The following is a 26,638-nucleotide window of genomic DNA, read 5'->3' on the forward strand; positions in this document are numbered from 1 at the left end:
GGCAGCTATTTAACTAGTTCTTCACTGTTTGGCCACTTTTACACGGTCTCTGTGAGTCTATGGAACACCTACAGGTTTTTGTTTTTTCATGAAGGTTCATTGCTCTGGTTTCAGGTCGTGTTCCCCCCCCAAAAAATGGTCCTTGTGGTGGATTGGAGATGTACGTTTTATTAATATAGGGTCACACGGCCGGGAATCGGGACTGAACACTGGGAAAGACCATTTATTAGATAGTACCCCTTGGAATTAATTTAGTAGGTTGAACTCTGGTTTCTTTTCTTTTGTCTGTATAATTGTTAGTCATTATTATTATTGTTTTTGTTATTTTCTTGTGAAGTTCTATGTATTGTGATTGTGGTTAATGTGTTGTCTTGTTTTGTGAGAATGTCAATAAAAAAATTTGATCAAAAAAAAAAAAAGGTATATATAATCTAATATATCGCTGGTAAATTTCGAAGTCAGGTTCGGTCGTTATGATTTTAATAACGATGTGTAGTTATATATCAAGGGTATAAATGCCTTGTCGCAACAGATGTTGGCCGACTAAACGTACAGCGATCCAATACAGTCAGATATACACACACGTTAACTTATATGTATTAATGTTTGTTTGTCTGTTTAAGTCTCGTTTGTATGTGCACAAGTATTATAGGACCCGTCGCGTTGCTTTATTGAGTCAAGAACCGGCTGCGGATAGCGCGACGAGCATTGAGAGACGAGTTACCGTTATACAAAGAATAACATTGAAGTGCAGTTCACGGGAACAAACTAGGATAGTAATTTCCGGAACCGGCCCACGGGAACAACCATTTGGGGAAGTATAGTTTTATCGTTTCAGTTTGTTTACGTTTCACATATGCACAGGCGCGTTCATTCGGTAACAAAACGCTGGTATAGGAATTCCAGGCTATTGAGAGCTCGTTGGAAAAATACTGTATGAATTGCAAAGCGTTATTTCCGAGGCGAATGAGAACGCACGAACGTTGCATGGAGCGATGACGTCACGCTATGCGCGCCGTTAAGTTATGATTTTATATTAAACTATCCATAGGCAAACGTAAAGTTTAATATGCCCAAGGCCGAAGGTATATGAAATCCACGTGTAGTATATGTTTTATTTGTATATGTATGTGCGCGCTGCTATTGGAAAGTGTTGAGTTGCGGTGGCGAGATGCAGAAGAGTGTTTCCAGGATTACATTATCCCAGACCACCGGAGAAACGAACCGAACATTGCATTAACGACACGTAACGTGCTACAGCCTCAGGAACCGACGTCAACACAAACAGCTTTCCCCGGTGAGTATGAAAATCATAAATATAGATGCTTTGATTGATTGATTGAAAACTTTATTAACAGATTGCAGAATAGGTACAATACAGCACAGCTCAACACACAATTGTTAAGGGGATGCAGACCAGAGAGAGACTTTAGTCTTGTTTACATCAGGGTCCCCCATTTTCAATACCAGATTTGTTTACATCAGGGTCCCCCATTTTCAATTTATCAGGACATATTATGACATACATGACATACAGATAGTCAGTACTGCTACATCTGTACATTTATGACATACCAGATTTGAAAATTCAGTACTGGTTGTGATAAAAAAGGAGTCAAGAAAAGGGAGTCATTTGACGTAGAAACTGTACATACACAACTATCATCTCAGTTACAGTAAATTACAACTATCTCAGATCACTTGAGTGTTTATGTGCTTTAATTTACACATTATAAGTCACATAAAGCTAATTACAATGTCTGTTTCAGAATTATAATACATCTGTGGGCGTACCGGTCATACTGACCATGGGAGCTAAACAAACACTTCCGGTTCCCAGTATATGGCAGTACAGGAATTGTCCACATAAACAGCGTTAGATTAGACTTTATAAGCTTTCAATGTTGAAAAACTTGGGCACAAACAACATAGATCATGTTTAAAAGTAAGATGTTTAGGTTATATTCACTTGAGTTAATGTGTTTATCTAAAGAACCAATGAAAGATAACTAGCCCTTTCCATTGTAAGACATTTTAAACATGATTCAAAATGTGTGGGTCCACATTCATATGATGCTTGTGTACATATGCGATATGATTGATAAATGATAACACTATCATTACATCCTAGGACGGGATGGATGAGAAATAGCTGATGTTTTGTTAAGCTCACAGACAATCAAGGAGAACCCACTCAGATGGTCTTAGAAAAGAGTGGAAAATTAACATGTGTTTGTATTTACAGATCTGGCTCTGAGGCGAGATGCAAAACAGTGAATGACTACACCCAAATTGTTGAGCACACAGACAGTCAAAGAGGATTCACCCAGAATAAAAGAAAAGAGTGGGAAATTAACATGTGTTTGTATTTACAGACAACCAAGAGATCTGGCTCTGGGTCAAGATGCAGAATGGGTGTAAACACATTGTATCACAAAAGTTGAAACTCCAGTGATTTGCATCTGAACACAAACAAGACACAAAGTGAGACCAGCTACAATCATTTAAATAGAGACCCCAAAGTAATCTACATTTGAACACTCAAACCAGCTGAGGACGATGTGGAGTGAAAGACAATGCAAATAGCCAGTCTGACCACATCTATAGAGACTCAACTTAGTATCTCCACTTAGTATAGTAGGAAGTATCGCTTTAGATGCAGATTTACACTTGGGAGACAAAGCAATGCAAATGCCTACACTCGTGACCACAGACTTGATGAACTCACCTGGCGGTGGATGGCAACAGAGAACCACTTAATTAACATGAATTAGACACCGGTGATGAATTTGCAGTTATGAAAATCTACCTAACTCCCATACTAACAATAACTAACCAGTCGTTTTCATCATCTCTTTTCAAGAGGCACATGAATTAGAGAAGTGCCCGAGATGAAAGATTAATGATGAAAACAACTACTTACAATCCCCTCCTTCTATTCTCTGTTTATAACCAATAACATGCATGACTATTCCTTAGACTATTCTTTTAACAACTAATACATTTCCATGACTGCAAAATATCAACCACAAAATTGAAACACAATTATCTAAATGTACAAGGTATACACGTACATTGATCATTTAGCTGACACTGTATGACAGGACATCAAAAAGGGCACACCTCTATCAGCTGAGTAACAATGGTCATCAAAGTGTTGAGTGCTACAGTGTAGGTTAGTTTATTAGGACAAATGCATGACAGTAAGGTTAGTTAGGGTTAGATGACAAAACGAATGATTGTTTTTCATGCAAAATTAACTGGCTACCTAGATTTTATGTTTTTTCCCCATGCTATGCTATGATGAGCCACACTGAGATGTGAAGAACAACCGAGAAGTCATGGCGAGGTAAGTATCTTGAAGAAGCACACCATCGTACGCGGCCTGAGGTAAGATCAACTTCAATTTAAGACCATCAGAATATGAAGACAAGGAGCTATTTTATCTGATTCAAGACTTTGGCCATTCATTTACAAATTTTATTTAAAGTGTAATGCTGGAAGATCTAGTTAGATACAAGATCTGATAAAATTGTAGTGAATGTGACCTTCTTGACGTAAGGAATCACTGCTAATGCAATTGGTTTGCATTTCCTATTGTCAATTAAGTGATTTTATTTACAATGAATTGAATTAATCCCAAAAGATTTTCCACTTTAGCAGAAAGGCGTTGAATCATTTATGTGAGGAGTTTTCTAAGGCAGTGTTTATCACCCTCAGATCACGAATTGGTGAGAGGACAGGACGAGTGAGACGACGCGTGACCTGAACCACGAACGACGGCAGGACCAGACAGAGAGGAACACAACCCAGTGACCTGAGCGACCCACGACAGCATAGAACCACCAGGGACGCCGCCAAGGAGCTGCGGACACAACCAGAGGCGACGACAACAACCGTGGGAGAACCATCCAACCCAGCCCACAGACATCCCCAAGAAAGTGGAGCAGGGGACCACGAAGGAGACTGACCAAGGAGACACTGACGAAGAGGAGATCAACCTTTTGACGGCCCCCACCCCGGCACTACAGACCAAACCCATCACCTACAGATGGGAACCAAAGCCCCGACCATCAAGGTGGATTCCCATGACAAGATTGTCATCCGTGTGAGAGAGAGCGTCCTACTGACTAGCCACTACACCGGCGGGCCCTCGCCCTCCATCAAGTGGTACCGCAATGACGAGGAGAGGACAGCGAAACCAGCACAACACATTCAAAAACGCCCGCCCCCTCGCCCATCTAGTACCGCGATGACGAGGAACGGGGGGGACCAACCACCACACAGCACGTTCAAGAACGCCCTGACCACCATGTCTCTAGGCCTGATAGGGGCCAAGCGTGAGCACAGTGGCAGACATGTGATGGTGGTGGAGAACAACATAGGCTGCAGGAAAAGACCACTATAGTTGACTGCTACCGGTGACCCTTGACAAGGTACACAGGGAGCGGACGGCGACCCCCTGTAGGCCCCCTCTGAATGAACGACGACCAGTGAATGTTCCCGACTGCATCGTCAAGAAGAGACATCATCAGAGACCTGTGGAACAAGATACTTCTGAACACACATTGTCCACATTGTTATGTATGTATTGGCCCTGCCACACGACAGACCGAGAACAGATGATCAACACTTCACAGCAACTGTCAGATTCACAAACAAGAACTGTTTCACAGAGTTCATATGTATCTGGAAAATTATTGACTAGGAATATGATGAAATACAATCAGTAAGATTGCATTAACCAATTTTATAATGACAATGAGAAATGATCACAGAGTCACATTGCAAAATGGTATTGTTAAACAGGGCAGAACCAGTTAGATTGTTCCAAGACACCAAGTTTGTTTTGACCATTGATAATATGCACCACAGAACAATGCATAACGATTATCATAATCACCTTTTGATATTAACCACTAGGGTAACGGTTTTCAATTTTATTTTGACACATTAGCCACTAAGGTAATGTCTATTGTATGTATTTATTTAATTTTTATGTGTTACTGTTTGCCCTACCACACGACCGACAGAGAACACCTTGTCAACAACGACGCAACATCATTCAGATTAATACCTTCACAAGCAGGAAACTTTTCACACAATTGTATGTATCTGCAAAACGATGAACTAGGGATGTGATGAAAAGAAATCAATGAGAAAGCATTAACAATGGTTAGTAATAATGAGCTAAAATGTATTGCTGAAGGAAGAAGTGACCACATGATCACATTACATCACATTTGAATTACTTAGGTTACAAAATTGTATTGTCAGACAAGAAAGAATCAGTTGTTTTATTCTCTCATAGAAGAGGACATGTAACGTTGTTTTGCACCTGTATGGTGAAACCATTGATAGTATATGCACTAGAATTACATACAGAAGCGATGCATAAGACGTTTTATCTCCTCATTTATAGAGAAGAAATGGAGAAAATTGCCTGATTCTAAGTAAAGACCAACAAAACTGAGGCAATCACAGATGAAAGTGACACTCAAACTCAGGGTAAATACAACTGGATCCTAAGTAATTTCATCAAGAATCATCATAAAACGTGCAAAAATATATATATATATTTTTGAACAGTTTCCCATAATCAATCATGTTAGTTTTATTAACCACCAGGTTAACGGTTGTTAAAATGTTTTTGTACACATTAGCCTTATGTGTAAATCCTATTCCTAATAATTATGCACACAATTTTGTTTTTTCACCCTGTGCACTCTGACCACACAGACAGTGCATGTATTTAATTGGTTTATTACGATGCCTGTATGCACAACGATCACATTAGCTCCCCAGAGTCACGACATGAACGACTGAAGGTATGCCAAGATATTTGCACAGCGATAGCTTCAAATGATTATGTTAATTGTTGTTTGATATCAGAGATGAGGACCACTCATTGATATAGGTATTTTGAGCGATTAATAAAAGAAAAGGGTGACATCTATTCCCACATCTCTGATATCAAAATAACACAGACCGCAGTCCAGTCGATCATGTCATGAATCATGTATATAAATAATACTAGTTTAAATTATTAGGCCAACCAACAGAACACATTGGCCAACATTTTCATTATTTTAATTATTTTCTATTTTTTTCATTATCTGATAACCGATGGATTACATCGGTCCCCACTTTTACCTGTTCCAAACAATCCTGGTATATTATACATTAATCTCACCCACATTATAAGAAAGAAAAGTGAGTATTGTGGTATAATATGTCCTCATGTAAATATGTTCCCCTTACCTGTGCCCCCCCCCCTCTCTGTGGAATCACCCCCCTCCCCTGTGTCCCCAAACCTGTACCCCCTCCCCCCCATCTGACCTATCAAATGGGACCACACACCCCCTTTGTTGAACTATAAAGGGCTCCTCCCGACCACAATCAAGGCTTCTTACCTGGGTAATTTCAGCTGATCACCTGGGGCGAGAGCCTCAGCCATTCTCTCTATGTATTCTATCTGCTTGGTTAATAAACCTTTGTTATTATCCAAGCCTCGGTTGACTGAGCACATTTTTCATCAGGATATCCACAAATATCCCACATTGTCTTAACTCCCACATTCATTTAGTTATTAAGAGGAAATGAGTTTGAATGTGGCCACCACTGATGTAATCAGGGACATTGAATCCTTGAGTTGTGCTAATTTACAGCTCAACGTAATGGTAAGGTAGCAGTCCCTACAAGGTATTGCTATTTTTCATTTACATCATTTCATAGAGCTGTAATTAACACAACGCAAGGATTCAGTGTCCCCAACCCCAATGACTCTTTTACTCTTAACACTTTGATTGTCAGCGTGGCGTGCACTATTTATCATTGAATGCCACCACCCACTTCAACGCATAATCTATGTCTTAAATTATGGCTATGTGTCTAATCTGCCCGTCGCTTATCAATGACTTGTTTGCAGTCAACATTGTCGAAACGGATTGTTTTTTAATCTGTTCATTTCCGTTTTATAGCATTTTGAAAAGCCCTCGTTTTCTTGAACGTTTCAGGAAAATATATAGATTCCGTGATAAACGGCATTTACTGGAATATTCTGGAATACACAAAAAACGTTGTCATTTTTCGGCCTATTTATGAATAGTTTTCAAATAAACGCTAGATTATCGATAGTATATGTGTACTTATGCACGCTAGAGAAGCAGGCTGAAAAATATATTCTCTCATTTCCTGATCAGCACACACACACACACACACACACATAGGGCACACGCTGATATATAGGTGAAAACAGATCCTATTACCCCAAGACTGGTAAAATAAATTGCTTACCTCAGATCAGATGTTCTCCAAAAAGATTATTCCAATTCCTGATCGCCATTCCAAATATCGATCGCGTTTATTGATTCAGCGCTGGGTACTGTAAATATGTATTCCACGTTGTTTTGTGGCTCTGCGATCACTTCGGTCTCTTCAGATGGCTCGCCGGAGAAGTAAAATGAGGAAACTGGACCCCCCCCCCCCAATGGAGTGCAGTACCACAGGGAGACGATAGCGGGCGGTATTTTCCCAATGGAGCTCAGAGAGAGTCTGCAGCACTAGCGTGAGGCTCGATTGATGAAATATGAATTCAAATCGCTAAAAAAAAAAAACGACAAATAAACGCTATATAGCGTTGCTGGCATTCAACTGGCGGCATGAACTAACGACAAAAAACGTCCGTGGCACTCAAAGTGTTAATAACTGTCAAGCTAAATTAATGTGTGAAAAATGGTTTTTGGATGTGTGTGAGATTATGTGTAAAATGAATCAGCATTGTTTTTTTTGGTGAGGAATGAAAGCTGAATTATTTGTAAAAAATAATAATAAAAAAAATTATAATCAATGCCAATCAATGTATAAGCAGATCAGGACTTATCTGTGACCCTTCAGCAAATGGATACCGTTTCCAATTCAAACTGTACACATACACACACACAGACATGTACACCTTTCAGCTATTTTCACATGACATTCTCAGATATTGCAGAAAACATGATGTGGTAACATAAAGACAATACACAATAGATATTGGCCATCCCCTCTCCTTGTTACACTTTTCTTTTCCTTGCTTCTGGAAATAAAAAAAAGCACTGAAGGAGGAGGGAACCTGGAGGAATGTTATAAGACTTCTGACATTTCCCTCCCAATTTTTTTTTATCCACTTTTTCTCCCATTTTCTATATTTTTCTCCCATCCCAATTTCGTATCATCCAATTCAACCCTCCCCTGCCACGAACGCTGTTTCTTGCCTCCCACAAGCCGGCTGCAATGTGGACTAAGTCATACATAGCACAAGTCCCCTCCGGTACTTGAGGTAACAGCAGTCGCATCTTTTCACCTGCGCAGCTCGATCTCTCAGTGGCGAGGAGTAACGCGTGGGAGGCTCACGCTGCCCCCGACACTTCCTGATTCTACTGCGCAGGCGCACCAACCGACCTGTAGGAGTCGCTGTCCACAACGCCCGATCCCCACCCATCAGTTTCCCACCCCCTAATACGGCCAATGTGTATTAGTATGAACGACCAGCTAAACTGAAAGCAATGTGGAGCGCTGGGCTCGAACAGGCAAGCCCAGCGTCTCCGTCATTCGTGGCGAGCGCCTTGCCCACTACGCCACGTAGCCGCCCCTCATTTCCCTCCCAATTTAAAGGCACACGCCGGCCGACATTATGTGCTTACTGTCTTCTCCAGAGTCAGACAAGAAGATAGATACCAATTTCCTCTCTGTGCGTTCAGTACAAAGCTATCCAGCTGCAAACTAGCCTAGCTTAGCACAGATGAATGGAAGCAGAAACGGACCTGCTATCCTAGCTGTTGGCCAAAAACACCTCTCCCGGAGTTTTAAGCTAGGCTAGTGGTCCGTATCCACTTCCATTAATTTGTGCTAAGCTAGGCTTTCTACTGAACTGGAGGAAATTGGTATCTATCTTCTTGTCTGCTCCAAACATTCCCTCTAACCCCAGCTCCTTCCAGCACCCCCTCCAAACATTCCCTCTACCCCAGCTCCTTTCAGCACCTCCTCCAAACATTCCCTCTAACCCCAGCTCCTTCCAGCACCTCCTCCAAACATTCCCTCTAACCCCAGCTCCTTCCAGCACCTCCTCCAAACATTCTGTCTTTCAGTCAGACTCACAGTTATCAGGCTTGAATGAGGGCTCAAAATAAGGAGCAGGGAGCTCCAATAATGGGTTATTAACCAGAGTTTGCATAATTATGCCCGTTTATTTATAACAACCTTTGTTGATAGGCGTATGATAATGAGAAACATCCTGGTTTACTGGGCTACTTGGTTGACATTGTTATGGCTAGTTAGTAGCTATAGTTCCCAGGGCTGGCGTTTATTGAGCACATCACAATGTTTATATTGGATGACTTCTGCCATAGAGGGCATAACTATGGCCAGACCAAGTGATGCATTGATGATGAAGACTTTATTTCAGACTCAAGGTCCATATTACACATATACAAAACAACAACAAGAATACAATAACAAAAGAAACAAGGCCAACAACATACATCGATATCGATCATAATGAATGTGTGTGTTCACTGTTCATCCGTTTTGAATCCTAATGCTGGGAAATACCTCTGTATTTACTGCTAACGGAAAACAGTCCCATCACATCACATCTGCATAACCTAACGTTAGCTCTTCCATTATTAAAAAGTATTCAAATTGATCGATTAGAATTTAAGCGAACCATGGTAAAAATTGACACGTTTTTTTTATACAATGGATCAAATATTTGCCTAAATAATCTGAATCAAATTGAATTATTGGGATGGTAGTTACTCTCCTAGCCAATGTAGTAGTAGTGCTATTTTTAGAAGTGGGGTGAGCACACTGACTGTTATTATGGAGTGTAGACCAGGGGTCGGCAACCTCTTATTAATCAGTGTGCCAATTTCATATCAACATTAAGATTTGATGGATTCAGCCTCGTCTGCCTCATCTTTGAATGTTTTCTCATGTTTGGTCTCAAAATGGCGTTTTAACACTTGACGTTGGGCAAACAATATTTCAAGACATACATTTTTTTAAAGTGTGATGCATGGTCCTTCTGAAACACAAAACCTGCCTGAACCTTTACTTTATCTTTCTTAGCTAGCAGCCTGCCATCGTCTACCGAGCCAATCCGGCAGACCCTACTCTGCCTCTGATTAGCTCTAACCCTGATATATATATATATTTTTTTGCCTACTTTTTCTTCTCCTTTTTCTGGGATTTTCTCCCATCCCAATTTTCCTCTCGTGCCAATTCTCCCTCCCCTGTCCTGATCGTTGCTCGCACGTGCCCCCCACTGGCCGGTCGTAGGGAGGATAGAAGCCCATCACATGTCCCCTCCGATACATGTGGAGGCAGCCAGTCACTCCTTGTCTACTGGTGTGGTGCCCCTGGCCTTTAAATCAGCCGTCATTAAACCACTACTTAAAAAACCGAACCTCGACCCTTTAATCTTGAAAAATTACAGACCCATCTCCAATCTTCCGTTCCTATCCAAAGTGTTAGAACGGATTGTCGCAACGCAACTTACTGACCATTTATCAAACAATAATCTTAATGAATCTTTTCAATCTGGCTTTAGAGCCTTACACTCCACCGAAACGGCGGTTATCAAAGTCACAAATGACTTGCTGCTCTCTCTTGACTCAAACCTAACTTCTGTGCTCTTACTGCTTGATCTCAGTGCAGCCTTTGACACTATCGATCATTCGATTCTTCTAGGTCGGCTTGAGAATCATGTTGGCATTCGGGGTCACGTACTTGCTTGGTTTAAATCTTATTTATCTGATAGAACACACTGCGTGGTCTATAATGATTTAACATCTGAGACCCTCCCAGTGCAATGTGGTGTCCCACAAGGCTCTGTCCTGGGCCCTTTGCTATTTTCGATTTACATGCTACCCCTCAGCAATATCATACGCAAATTTGGCATAAACTTTCATTTTTACGCTGATGACACCCAATTATATATACCTATTAAGCCAAATGATTCCTACCAATTACAAAATCTTGAGGCCTGCCTGCTTGCCGTCAAAAAGTGGATGTCGCAAAACGTTCTACTCCTTAATGCAGATAAAACTGAGATGTTAATTGTTGGCCCCCCAAACCACAGAGCCCTGTTTCAGGACATCTCCCTCAACTTTGATACTTGTCATGTATCCCAGAGCTCCACCATAAAAAACCTCAGAGTAATTTTTTATTCCTCCCTCTCATTTAATGCACATATAAAAAAATTCACCAAAATCGCCTTCTTCCATCTTTGTAATATCACAAAAATTCACCCCATTTTAACTCTGGCTGATGCTGAAACCCTGATTCATGCTTTTGTCTCATCACGTCTGGACTACTGTAATGCACTTTTTTCAGGCCTACCTAATTCAAGCATAAAAAATCTTCAACTCGTGCAAAATGCGGCTGCACGGATACTAACTAGAACTAGAAAATTTTATCACATCACACCAGTTTTGTCCACCCTACACTGGCTTCCTATTCAAGCCCGATCTGACTTTAAAATGCTACTCCTCACCTACAAGATTTTTAACACTTTGACCGCCAAGGACGCCTAAACTCGTCATTCCCCGCCATGCTCATTCTGCCAATGACGCCGTAACACGTCATTGAGATCAATATTTCAAAAATCTGTGATCGCAATCATATTTCTCCCCCGGAGACTTGAGATCTACTGTTGATCCCCTCTCAACTCTCCAACGGTTCAAGAGCGCCATCTGGTGGCCGATCGGCGGATCGCCCAAACCGGAAACGGAAACTGGTGCTCATCCAAATTCGGTCCGATCACTCGCTATAGGTCCCGGGACTCGAGCGCGACACAATGGATAGTGATCCGTTACCAATAACTCGATAAACAACATGATTTTGACATATATACTATTATACAACCTGGAGATGGATCGCATATTTCATCGCAAAAAGCTACGAGGAAGCTGCGGTGAGTTTCAACGTTTTTTTTTACCGCGTTCGATACAAACTGCTCTAATGATCATATCACCCACACTAGATGAATCATCTAACGTTGGCCACGGAATTATAAACGACCCCCCCCCCATCCGGTCAACATCAGATGATAAGTAGTAACTTCTAGAAGCACGTCCATTTGAAATTTTTTATCTCGCGCCAATCGCTATCAAACTGTAGTTGATCATCAATATAATGCATTTAGGGCTATAACTCACGTTCTGCAGAATGCTGCAGAAAACGATAAAAACATATATTTATACTTTAGACCGTATTTTAGTATGAATATGTGAATGAAAAAGTATAACGTTCCCACATCCTGAACGATAGATAATTGACGTTGAATGGGCCATAGTAATGTCAATTTAGCAATACAATTTAAAAAGTTATAGCCCTGCAAAGAAGGGGAACTTCTCCATAGACAAATAGAGCTGGCAGACAACGGTATAATGATGTACATAAGCCTGGCGAAGAAAGTGTTAATGGGCTTGCACCGCTCTATCTATCCAATCTCATCTCTCGATACTCGCCCGCTCGTACTCTGCGCTCACAAAATGCGGGGCTTCTATCGATTCCTAGGGTTAAGAAGAAGTCCACCGGCCACAGAGCCTTTGTCTACCGCGCTCCCTACCTGTGGAACAAATTACTCGTCAGGGGCACCTGCTCTGTCGAAGCTTTTAAATCCCTGCTTAACTCTTCTGCCCCCTTAGCGACTATTTTGTGTTTTTTGCCTATATTTTTTTGTGTTTCTGTGTACAACGATGGCTGTGTTGATTATTATGTCATGAAATTGTGTCCGTTTGCTTATTTTCCATATATTCACAGAATTTGAAAAGATTAGATTTTGAAACCCTCTAACACAAAAGTTAACAATATTAGCTTTCAAACCGTCCATAGTGGTTTATTTCTTGCCATTAGGGCGTTAGGGTTACCCAGACAGAAAGATTAGGAGAAGGTAAAATCTCATCCCTGTGCCCGTGCTGATGCAATCTTTTCATGCACTAACGTGACAACTCTGTCAGTTACTTAACAAGGCACAAGGGTTAAGACCCATCTTTTCTCTCTCTCCTTCAACCTACCCTGATCTCACCTGGTCGGGGACTGACCTTTAGATTAATCTGTCTAGTTTAGTTAGGATGTCTATTTTCTCCCATGTCTGCTTTTCTGCAGACATGGGAGAACCTTTTAACCTCTGTCTCTGTCTCAACCGGTCCCATGGAACAGCTTCATATCGCCTTCTGTCTGGCCTGCAGTGCTGAACCTTCTGAGTGACTCCGCCTCCTGCCCCCTCGGGGTATACGGCCCTGAGCTATTGTCTTGTATCTCACCCTGTATCCATACGATTGCAGTAGTTCTATCTATTACTCTATTTCACAATTTTATTATATACTATGATTCTACTGTCACCATGTATGCATATGCTCACTACATGTATTTATTGCTCCATCTCCGCCCACTACAAACATGGGAACTCTCCCCCCCCCCCCCCCCCCCCCATCTCTCTGAGTGCTTGTCTCGTAGTGCTGACCAAGGAGGTGGATGTCTTGGCCAGGATTGCAGTGACTGTTCTACGTGCACCACGAGGACATGGATCAGCTTCTTACCGTCTTCTGTCCGTGGACTGTCAAATTGGTTTGTGGTCTGTCAACATGGTTTCATTGCTGGGTTAAGTACTTCTATTCTATTCACTTAACACTTTCCGTGCCACTCACGAGATTTCTCTGTTTTTTTATAGGTGGTTGTTAGCCACTCACGAGATTTCTCTGATTTTTTTTTTCTTTCTTTTTAGCGATCTGAAAAATTATTGCATCACCCGAGCCTACCCGAGTATAGCCGAGGGGCGCCGGCGATCACTGTGGAAAAAAGCGCCCCCTGTCGTCTCCCAGATGACATAAGTGATTTTGGAATGGACTCAATGAAAATGAATGGGGAAAAAAATCCGGTACTCCACATTTTCCAGTTCACTGATCCAGCCGGGGTTACCACAGTTCATTCTGGAACCTCAGATCCCCGCTGATCATGGAGATCTACAGTATCGCGTTGGATCCATACACGTATCGATTTTTTCGAATGGTGATCAGGAATTGGAATATACCAGTTGGATACCATCTGATGTCAGGTAAGGACTCTATGTTATCAGTGTTAGGATAATCAGAGTAAGTTTGATGAAGTTATAAGCTGTTTTGTGAAATGTCTTCTTTCGGTTTCACTGTAAAAGTCCGTGAGGAAATCAACGGAGCGATTATCCGTGCGCGGCCGTAATGTGCTTGCGTGCACGTATAATATTGATCATCTAGCGTTTATTTGACAACGATTCATAAAAAGGCCGACGAATATCAACGTTGTGGAATATTCCACTAAAAGACGATTTTCATAGAATGCTCCAGAATGAGCTGTTTTTTATATCAAAACGGGGGCTTTTCTAACTGCTCTGAAACGGAAACGATGCGATAAAAAAACAATCTGCCTTGACAGCACTGACTGGAAAATAGTCTTTGATAATGCGATGGGCAGATTAGACACATAGCCATAATTTAAAACATAGATTAGGCGATATTAACGTTAACATTGGCGCCGATGGTGGCATTCAGCCGGTAAAACGGAAAACCAGGCGTGGCGCTCAAAGTGTTAATAGAATAATGGCGGCACGGTGGTGTAGTGGTTAACACTGTCGCCTCACAGCAAGAAGGTCCAGGGTTCGATTCCCGCTTGAGGACCAGGTTTCCATGATGCCAGGTACCCAGGTGGGATATCTCCCAGGCCTTTCTGTGTGGAGTTTGCATGTTCTCCCCGTGCTCGCAAGGGTTTCCCCCCCGATAAGATAAACCCAATGGAAAAACATGCACAACAACAGATCGCTAACGCTGTGGCGTCCTTGACGAAGACGGACAGGAGCACTTGGATTGGTCCCCTGGCGCGGCTCACGTTGACGCCTGTCTGCTCCCGGCTGCCCTTGGGGGGGAAGGACGACGGGATGGGTTAATCGCAGAGACAAATCGCATCTGCGATCCTAAGAGACAATGCATGCGTGTGTGTTCCGGTGTGTGTGCTAAACTAACCGCTGTGTGTACCACTAAAAACATTGAGTGTCGTTGCATGCCGAATAAAGACCTCTGCAACAGGTCCTGCATTATATTATTATTAATATGCTTACTTCATATATCTATTCACATATATGCTTACCACTTGTATCTATTGCTATGTCCGGCCATTACAATCACGCGAGCTGTCTAACGCCTGCCCCGTCTGAGCCGTCTCCCTGTCTCCCTGTGAGTTGCTGTCCCGGAGGCGTGAATATTAAAGGCAACCAACTTGTGTTCAGCTTTTCGTTCAGCGTTTCTCTGATTGGCCCCACGGCCAATCAATCAATCCACTAGCACACGCCCTTGCGGCGCGGCAGAAGCGCTGGTCGAACCAGCGGTGTTCTGTTGTGTGACTGTACTACAGCGGTGTTCTGTTGTGTGACTGTACTAAACTCTTCCACCACATGACCGACATTTGACATACAGTACACCTCCTATCTATGTTGGGATTATGTTTGGTCATGACAAAACAATAAAAATCGCTACTGTTAGTAATGCTGCCACCACCCACTTCAATGACAGAGCTCTCATATTTGCGAATGCATAAACTATATCTTAAATTATGGCGATGTGTCTAATATGGCTGTCGCGAAGTCATTGATAAGCGACAGCCATATTAGACACATAGCCATAATTTAAGATATAGTTTATGCATTCGCAAAATATGAGAGCTCTGTCATTGAAGGGCTTCGTTCTACAACGGAGCACGGCCGCTGCTGCTGGAGCTGGACCGAGTCAAGCCGGCGGCGGCGCACGGAAGCCGGGGATAAACCACCGCGTCGCCCCGCTGGCGCTTCAGGCTCAGCAGCCTCCACGGGCGAAATAACATATAACGTTACAGTTCCACACTGATGTACAGTGAGTGTCTAATATGGCTGTCGCGAAGTCATTGATAAGCGACAGCCATATTAGACACATAGCCATAATTTAAGATATAGTTTATGCATTCGCAAAATATGAGAGCTCTGTCATTGAAGGGCTTCGTTCTACAACGGAGCACGGCCGCTGCTGCTGGAGCTGGACCGAGTCAAGCCAGCGGCGGCGCACGGAAGCCGGGGATAAACCACCGCGTCGCCCCGCTGGCGCTTCAGGCTCAGCAGCCTCCACGGGCGAAATAACATATAACGTTACAGTTCCACACTGATGTACAGTGAGTGTCTAATATGGCTGTCGCAAAGTCATGCCTCTCCCTCTGAAAGCCCATCCACGCTGTGTATCATAGAGACATAATATCATAATGATGTGTTTTCTATATTATATCCACAATCATTCATCTAAAACATTGTATGGGCTTTGATTAAACATGTAACCTACACCTACTGTAACTTACTGTACCTCTGCTTCCTACAGCACAGCAGGTAATGGCGTTAATCAATGGAACGCGAAACATAATAACGTTACGCTTTCTAGTTCAGCGCATTTCATAACTGTATGGGCTTTGTTTATACACGAGTGAATCTGGTAGTTGGTTGTTAAAAACGCGAAACATAATAACGTTACGCTTTCTAGTTCAGCGCATTTCATAGCGCTCCACTGCTACCGCAGCCCAACACAAGTGCGTTGGAACAGCAGCCACAAGTTGGTTGCCCGCGCTGCCGCTCGCGCGCGCTCCTTGGATTTAATTTGGGACGTGGGACGACTGCGCTTGCCTGCGCGTGGGGGCGGGGCCAATCAGAGAAAAGCCAAACACAAGTTGGTTGCCTTTAATATTCACGCGTCCCGGAGTAATGACCGGAGTGTCGGACATCCCGTGATGAAGACCGGGAGGATGCGACCCTCTCTGCGTGCCCTCCTGTCTCCCTGTCTCTGGCTGTCTCGTAGTGATGACCGGAGTGCTAGACGTCCCGCGATGATGACGGGGAGGTTGCGAACCTCTCTGCACCGCCGCCTGTCCCCCTGTCTCGGAGTTATGACCGGAGTGTGGAACGTCCCGTGATTAAGACGGGGAGGACGCGACCCTCTTTGCGCCGCCCCTGTGCCTCAAATAGATCCGCTATCAGCTCTATCTTTAATCTTTCAAAATGTTCAGTTGCTATCGCTATCAGCTCTATCTTACATTTTTCTAAATGTTCAGTTGCTATTGCATGCACTCATCTGTGTTTCACTACACACATGAGTGCATGCTTACCAACTGTCCGTCTGCAACACTACTATCACCGACATCTAAGAAGGGAGATCCCCCTTGAATTGGCCCTTCTAAGGTTTCTCTCCTCCACATTGCCTGTGGTGTATTTTTTCCTATTGCTAGGTTTTAGTGAGTTTTTCCTTACCTTCGCGTGGGGTATGTCTGGGAGTGTTCGCATTGCATTAATTTATTTAAATTTTGTTGGACCTTATGGTGTTCTTGTTGTTTCTTGACTTATTGTGATGTTTCTTCTTGACTTGTTTAACACTATGGCGACCGCAGTCTTGCAGCGATTTAGGCCTCAGAGGACAGAGGATTGTAAACAAACCGATGTACTTTCTAAGAGATATATATATAATTTATAGTATTGCTATCTGTCCATTCTCATTGTCACTTGAGTGCATAAACCGTGCCTTCATAATGGCTTAAAGAAAATAAAAATCCATCGGTTGTTTGTCATTTTATAGCGTCGTGAATATAAGGTTTATCGCGCTTTTCGTCTAGGCTTTTCTTCAGGAGGCTGCAAAAAAGGCTAAACGTTGGCGCCGTTATATCAAACGCCATTTCTGCTGTATATATATGAATGAAATAAAACAAACTGCGTAGCATCCGGACTATTACAGAGCATCTATGGATGAAATGGGGGCGGCGGGGAACGCCGATCAGTATTATTGATTAGCAATAGAGTGTGCGTTCAGGTAGCCAATGTCAGTAGTCTATCACGTTAGGTTATAAAACAATGTCCAATCCAGCTGTAATTTGGGGTAATATTATCCTACCGTCAGGCCATGTGATCGCCGGCAGCATTTCCTCACCAGTCATCGGATTCTGGTAGATCGATAAGTACATTGGCTAATCATAAATCCCATTATTCCACGCTGAAAAATATGTTCGGCAAGCTGATCAAAGATGGAGGGTCTTCGTTTGGAATCGAGGCTCTATGATCCGCCCACAGGACTGTAAAAGAATGGCGCCCCTAAGCGGATCTGGCCGGTACTGCATGTTTCGAAAATCAAATATGTGGAAAGATCCTGCAAGTGGATCGGGGACCTAATAAGCGTTATAAATATGGAATAAAACAATAACAACTCGTCACGAGTATACTCGTGGCTCTGGACCACAACGCATGGAATCGAAACACGTATATACTCGTGAACGGACGCCATAGTGTTAAAGAAGATGTGTCCGGCCCGCCTGAATACTTTCGGCAACCAACATGCCCTTCCGCGTTGCTCTGATTGGCCAGCGTTGGCCAGCGCTCTCCTGCGTGAATACCAGCGCTCTGCGCTCGTTTACCCCCTACGCCGCGCATGCGGCTCCCCCCAGGTGCTTGTTTACATGCTACGCCGCGCATGCGCATGAGGCTCCCCCAGGTTAATACGTGACGCGATAATCCCCCTGGTTAATAATAATAAGCGGACACAAAATTATCTAACTCCTACTGATATTTAGGTGTCTGGATTGATGATGAATTCCCTTTTAATGTTCATCAATAATAATCTGGTTAAAAAGCTGCGGACGAAACTTGCTAGAACCTGTTTTCCCATGTTTAGTAGAAAAACAGTTGTTGTAACTATATTAACTCTCTGGATTATGATGACATGATATGTAGACATGTTACTTGGATGCTATATCTCACTCTGCTCTTAGATGTATTACTGGTGATACCTACAGTACATATCTCACTCTGCTCTTAGATGTATTGGTGATAACTACAGTACATATCTCACTCTACTCTTAGATGTATTGGTGATAACTACAGTATATATATCACTCTGCTCTTAGATGTATTACTGGTGATACCTACAGTACATATCTCACTCTGCTCTTAGATGTATTACTGGTGATAGCTACAGTACCCATCATTGTACTGGCCCTCTCACTCTGTGAGGCGAGATCAACGTTGGTATATATTTATTTACAAAGTGCTCCAACACAAATGACCAAATACTCCAGTATTAGACGGACCTCAATGTAGGGGTTTATCAAAGCTGCTCTCAGGACTGTATCACTCACACTACATGTTCCTCAATGTAGGGGTTTATCAAACCTGCTCTCAGGACTGGATTACACTACACTACATGTTCCTCAACGTAGGAGCTTATCAAACCCACTCTCAGGACTGTATTATACTACATGTTCCTCTTGTCAATTTCGAATCCGGAGACTGCTTTTCGATTTTGTGCTCTGGACTCTAAGGAATACCCTTCGATGCACTTTAAATATTGATTCCCTGATAGCATTGGGACATTTAAAAAATATGCTTATGATTCATAATGTTTTTGAATGTAATTGTTTTAACTAGGAATTGTTTGCAATATAGAGAGAGTAGTGACGAATGCATAATTTACACTTGTGCCAATTGCGTGCGTTTGTCTAAGTATTATTATTCTAAGTATTGCTATTATTATTATCTAACCTGCTATTAAAACCTGCACAGCTTGCGGCTGTGTGGCGAAAACCTGCTTGGCGTGTGAGTGCCGTCAAAAAGAGAATGCGCGCGTTACCGGCATAGGGGGAAAACAAGCGTAGAGGGCTGGCCGATCGCTGGCCAATCAGAGCAACGCGGAAGGGCATGTTGGTTGCCGAAAGTATTCACGCGTCCGGCCCATGGGGACATTAACGTGTGTTGTCGGGCCTTACAAATAAATTTGATTTGATTTGATTCTTTTCACCTGCCAGCGCGGACTCTCATTGGCGAGGTGTAACGTGTGGGAGGCTCACACTGCCCCCGCCATTTCCTGTCTTTGCTGTGCAGGCGCCCTGACCGACCTGTAGGAGTCGCTGTTTACAGCGATCAGATTACCACCCATCGACTCCCCTCCCGCTGACTCTGCCAATTGAGTCAGTATGACGGCCGGCCCAGGCCGGAGGCAACGCTGACAGCCGGATTCTATACCGGCGGTGTCTCTTGCGTTGGTGACGAGTGCAATGTCCGCTGCGCCACCCAGCCGCGCCCTAACCCTGATATATATATATAGTATATATATAATTATTTTTTTAATCAATCAAACTACTGTGAATAACATAAAATGGCATGCGGAGGGCACACTTTTCCAAAAAAAGTTCCTTTCTTGCTCAGTCATTGCTAGTGTGCCATTGGTTAAGCTACCGTGTGCCAATGGTGACATGCGTGCCTACTGAGTGAGCATTAAGTGACCATTTGAAAGCAGTGGGGGCGCTTTTGATCAAGGTTTTTTTATTTGAAGATTAAATTTTACAGTTGGGCCCACACAAAAGAAAAGAAACGGTTAAATAAAGCCCTCCCTCCAAAATCACTCTTAAATATCTTAAAGCATTTCTTAATCATTGTTTTTCCTTTTAAATCACCAGACAGTAGTGAATATATGCATCTCTTGTATTCTGCAGATAGAGAAAGAGAAAAGGTTAGGGTTCTTACTTGACAAATATAGTGCAGAGCCAAGAATTGGCACAAGGGTAAAGTTTCATACCTTTCATACCTTGAATTATAGCAATGCATTAATATAATATAATGATTATATCCATCCTGTTGCGCCTCCTGTGACTGGGAGCTCATGTGTTAAGGTCCTACTTGCCACACCATTTAATGTATCTTTTGTTGAGTCCATTTTAACCTTTTGTATTGTCTCCTGGTATGGCAACCTGTCAATACAGAACAAAAACAGTCTGGCCAACATACGTAGTCAAGATGGCCAGCAAGATAATTGGGACCCAGCAGCTTTCCTTGACAGACATTTATAACAGACAAATTCTGCGGAAGGCTCAGACGATCTTAGACAGCTCTGACCATCCTCTCTTGGAGGAGTTTGTCCCCCTCCCCTCTGGCAGGAGATATAGGCTCCCCAGGCTAAAGAGCAACAGATTTAAATTTCCGTACATCCCCAGGGCACTAAATGCACTTAACTTCCTTGAAAATAACAGTAATGCATTTCCTGGTTGGATTCTGTAAGATGTGATGTTGTGTTGTGTTATTTGTTGTTGTTGTTGTTGTTGTTGTTGTTGTTGTTGTTGTTGTTGTTGTTGTTGTTGTTGTTGTTGTCTCTACCACTGCTGCAAAGCAAATTTCCCCTTGAGGGACAATAAAGTCTGAACTGAACTGAACTGTATGGTATATCAAACATATAAGTGTCTGTCTGTCTGTCTCTCTCTCTCACACACACACAATAAGCATCACGCTGAAATTTCGCCTCTTCAAAAGGGGATGGGGACTATCGCTGAATTTTTTTTCTTGAAATGGTGTATCTCTAGGACAAGTCTCTGGTCTATTTGTTTTAGTTAATGTCTCCCAATGACAACCACAGAAGAGTTTGGCCCACTCCCCAATATGTGATGTCACACAGATGTACAGCTACAGAAGGAACCAGAAAATGTTCCAGTGATCATTTTGCGAGGAATCTGACATAATACAATTATTCATAATTAATTATCCCTCAGAATTGTGTATCATGACTCATGAGGTTAAAAATCCCCAAAAAGTATAACACAGATACTGTAGATGATAAATGGTAATTAGTATATTGGTTACCTATAGTGCCCAGACCTAGCAATGCTAGTAGCAAGCTAGTTTGGATGTAGAACACCTGGATACATTGTCAATGAAGGAGTTCAAGGTGACACATCAGTATGACATCACAGATTAGAGGCGTGTGATAACTGTGAGACTTTTTTGTGTTTAGTTTGACAGTTATTGAGAGTACATGAGTTTGAATATGGCCACCAGTGATTGATTGATTGATTGAAAACTTTATTAACAGATTGCAGAATAGGTACAATACAGTACGGCTCAATACAAACAACTGCTAAGAGGATGCAGACCAGAAAAAAGACTTTCGTCTTGTTTACATCTGGGTCCTCCATTTTCAATTAATCAAGACATTTATGACATACAAGACATACAAATATACAGTAGTGTACTGTGTAAGAAAAAGATATAAAAAATATATACATCCGAAGAGGAGGAAACTGTACATTGGAGGGGGTTGGGTGGGGGGGACAATGTCGGGGACATTGAATCCTTGTGTTAACACTTTGGTTGCCTAAGGTTAAATTAATGATATACCATAGATTGCCAGCGCTATTTGTCTATGGAGAAAGTCCCCTTCTTTGCAGGGCTATAACTTTTTAAATTCTATTGCTACATTGCCATTATTAGGGCCCATTCAAAGTCCTATATGTATTGTTCATTGTGTAGCAACGTTAAACCTTTTCATTCACATATTCATAGTAAAGTATGGTCTAATGTATAAGTATGTTTTCATCTCTTTCTGCAGCTTTCTCCAGAACGTGATATATAGCCCCAAATGCATTATATTGATGATGAAATACAGTTTGATGGCAATCAGCGCGATATAAAAAATTCCAACTAGACGTACTTCTAGAAGTTACTACACGTCATCTGATGTTGACCGGATGGGCGAGGGGGCGTTTATAATTCCGTGGGCAGCGTTATACCAATCATCTAATGTGGGTCAAATGTTGATAATATCAGTTATTATCGAAGACGGTAACGTTACACGCTGAAACTCACCCCAGTCTCCGCGCGCCGTTGGGCGATCATCGTCGAGTAGAAATTTTATCATTATGGGATATATTATTACCCGGTCCATCTCCAGCTTGTATAATGGTATATACGTCCAAATCATGTTGTTTATCGAGTTATTGGCAATCGATCGCTATGTAGAGTGACAAGCTAGAGTCACGGGACATGTACCGAGTGGCCGGAAGCAATACGGACGTCTAGCAAAACCTCTAATGCGCTTCCTGTTAAGCGCTTGCGCCGATCGGCCACCAGATGGCGCTCCTGAACCGCCAGAGAGCTCAGTGGGTCCTGCTGGTGGATCTCAGGCCAGCGGAGGGACATTATGAATCCGATCGCAGATTTTTGAAATATTGATATAAAGACGACGTACAGCGTCCCCCGGCAACTTTAGCATGGCCAGCAAAGACGTCTAAAGACGGCTCCCGGCAGTCAAAGTGTTAATTACAGCTCCATGAAATGATAAAGCTGTAAATGTCCCTATAAGACATGGTATTGCTAATTTTCATCATTTCATGGAGCTGTAATTAACACAACGCAAGGATTCAATGTCCCAGATGACATCACTGGTGGTGGCCATATTCAAACTCATTCACTCGCAATAACCGTCAAACTAAATTAATGTTTGAATTTTTTTTTGGATGTGTGAGATTATGTGCAAAATAAATCAGCATTGTTTTTTGACAAAGTGCCCCTTTAAAGGTGTGGGGGTATTCTCCTTTCAGAAAGCAATGGGCTACGGTGAGGGAGATGGTGTTGTTATTTGTCTCAGAAATGTATAATTCATGATTTCACGTGATTAGGCAGTCTAGAGCCGATTACATTAGATATGTCTGATATTCATGATCAGAGATGGGCTTGGGAGATGCCCTTGACTTTGGGCTCCAGACATATAACAACTGGCAGCTGACTTCAGGGTGGAGAAACGGTCATATCTCAAGGGCTGGATGAAGGCTCAACAGCCGTTTCAGACGTAACCAATTAATCTGCATTTCAGCACAAGTCTTGAATTATGAAACATTGGAGAGGGGGAGGGGTGGTACAAACTGACCAGCACAACTTTAACAATACTCTTACAATTGAACCCCAGCACTGAAGAATCATGAGTCTGTTTTTAAATGATTGGACAGCCCATGTATTGCAGTTGTAAAGTTAACCTAAATCACTTGATACATCACCAGAAACTACTCAACCTTGACTGTCTTTAACTATGAGTGAACACAAAACTCTTAACTTACCATATTTAGATAATAAAGTTTGAAAACATTGTTCCTCTGAAAACTTTTGTCTGAGTCCAGAGTGATCTTTTCTGTGAGTGGCTGATTTTTAGTAATGCAATGAGGCAAAGGCAAACTGTCATAATTAATGTTTGACTTTTTTACCCCATATACAAGATACAATGGGACACAATAAATAAATAAATACACATTTTAAGATACATTAGACTGTGTCTATAGCTTTTGTTTATTTATTGTGTAATTGTTCTTGCTTTTGAGCTCACAGTTGCTGGCTAGGCCAGGTTCTCAACCTTTTTTGTGATAAAAATAGTCACTTGTATATTCTAGAATCTAGATGATCTGGGGTCAACATTGAGAACCATTGTGTTAGGCTATTGACTCAACAGACCTGAAAAGTAAACACAATGTATATCAGCAGCACAGTCTTCATCACCTCACACACAACCCCAAATAGGCAACTAGTCAGTGGTAGACCCCCCCCCCCCCCCCCCCGAAAGAAAGGGTGTATGTCAAATGCATTGCGACCACCTCGCCCAGTTTGTTGTTCCAAGAAATGGATTCTGGCGATAAATAGAACATCAAATATTACCCTGGCTACAATGACACATTTGATAAGCAGCTCAAATTGAATTAAAGTGAATCAAATGCAGCTGTGTGCACGCGAGCACCCACAACGTTGCACTGTCTAGGCACGCGCTGTACCAAGAAGATTGATTTGGTTGTCAAGGCGACTGGTAATGTGTAGCCGAGTCGCCTTTGAACAGCGGCTACATGTTAGCTAGTTAGCTTAGCATGGTTAGGCCGCGCTTCACTACAAAAAAAATTTTAAAAGAAAAGAAAAAATGCATTACTACCCGCTATAGTTTAGTCATTATAGGAGCAGCTAACAGACGTTATACCCTGTGTAACAATAGTCATATGTCTAATTATATAGCGGCTGGCTACTGCGAGACTGGTTAGATCGCGGTAGACTCAACCATTGTTAGTCTCAATAAAGCTAGCTAATTAGCCTATTTGCTCATTCTTGCTATCTAGCGACACGATCTAATTGACAACGATGAATGTTTTGCAACTTTAATGGATATTGCACCGTCCGTGTTGTGGACCCGCATTATAGCTTACAGTCAGTCAAATTTGCAAAATCATCTTAAATGGTCGCTAACGCTAAAAAGGGGGATCTATTAGCTAGCATTACCAGTATACTAGTAGCTGGTGTTAACGGTGAATTAGCTAGCTACCAAACGTTATTTAGCCAATGCAATTCTGTATTGCCTGCATTGATGATGGATTTTATGCAATCTGGGCTGTTTTGTACTACATATTTAACAATACTAACAGAAGGCTGGGAGTGGGCAGTCAGTCACACGTGCCAATACAGTGCTGTAGCTCATGTGTTATAACTAATGTAAGGCTAATCAGTTCCAATTAATAGGTCGCCGCACCACTCGGAGACGGCTTGGTCAATTTAATTAAAAGACTTTTTTGCAAATTAGACTTTTTTTTTTTTACTCGCGACATAGTTGGTACCGATAGTTATCATTTATTCATTTGATTGATGGTTTATAAAATATTGGAGCTGTTAACGTTACAGTTGCAGAACTGTATATTTTTGCTAATTGTAATGGTTGTCAGTTATATTTATAGGTGAGTTGTTGTATTTATATGCTATAAGATAGATTGCAGCAAAAAATAAAGGCTCGACATGGCCCATGTTTTCCACCATAAAGCCAATGCATTGCCAGTGAGCTAGCTACAGTAGTAGCCAGCTGCCGAGAGTGCAGTAGCTCTATGCATCGCACTGCCAAATGTATTTGATTTGTATCGCTAATTAGTAAGCTACCAGCCAACCTTGCTATGCCTATGAGAGTACGCATGCAACGCCTTGCTACGATAACACGTCTACAGTGAGGCAATGCTGTAACGAAGCAAACTAAATCCAATTCGATTCCATAACACACATACATTTTTGTACCTTTCATTTTTTTTATAATACGCTCGCTAGCGGTGTCCACCAACCCATCCCCCCTCTCTGTTCGCCCCTCTCCTCTGTCTCGGTCTATACCTTCCGTATCACGCATCAGCCCTCAATCGCATTCCTTGCATTTGTCGAGACACCCCCCTCTTCCCTGCTAATGACAATACGGACGGCTGTACCTGGGGGTTGTGCACAATGTAGCCCGACCTATGTAGACTACGTGAATGCAGTGGGAGCACGGAGTGCATCGCCTCTATCGGCATGGGCATTGTTACAGCAAGCTGAGCATATTGATGCACCCATGTAGACCGGGGTGCTGCTGCACACATCACGGGGCACCGCCGCTTACCTTGCTTTCGCCGACCTCTCGTAACTCCATCCCGTACCAGCGCCCAAATCACCGAATCCTGTACCAGGATAATTCCTATCCATTAAAAGAAAATACTAGGGATGAAGATGGAGAGATAGTGATGATGGGGAAAGGGGAGGGAGGCTATGTCTTGGATTCTCGCACTCTATCACTCCCTCTGTCTTTTTTCCTCTCTTGCTCGGTCTGTTTATTTCTCCCGTTTCACGAGCAAGTCCTCAAGACTGGGACCAGCGCTGAGGGGGAGAGGAATGGAGGGGAGGAGGAGGAGGAGGGGGAGATGGAGGATACAGAATGGGGGGGTGGATAGGGAGGGGGGTCACACCAACCACCACCACCACAAAAATCCG

General features: G+C 42.5%; 1 protein-coding gene across 1 annotated transcript in view; it reads right to left on the reverse strand.

Moving 5' to 3' along the window:
- Nucleotides 1–26,353, reverse strand: part of prr12b (proline rich 12b) — a gene marked incomplete at its 5' end in the record, with an annotated part of 127,332 nt that extends 100,979 nt beyond the window's left edge. Inside the window, one exon of the mRNA XM_084329772.1 lies at nucleotides 26,271–26,353. Coding sequence (XP_084185898.1) covers nucleotides 26,271–26,353 — 83 coding nt within the window. The remainder of the gene's footprint in view (nucleotides 1–26,270) is intronic.
- Between the last annotated feature and the right edge of the window lie 285 nt (nucleotides 26,354–26,638).

The sequence above is a fragment of the Notolepis coatsorum genome, assembly GCF_963971535.1.
Source record: "Notolepis coatsorum genome assembly, chromosome: 14".
Classification (NCBI taxonomy): Eukaryota; Metazoa; Chordata; class Actinopteri; order Aulopiformes; family Paralepididae; genus Notolepis; species Notolepis coatsorum.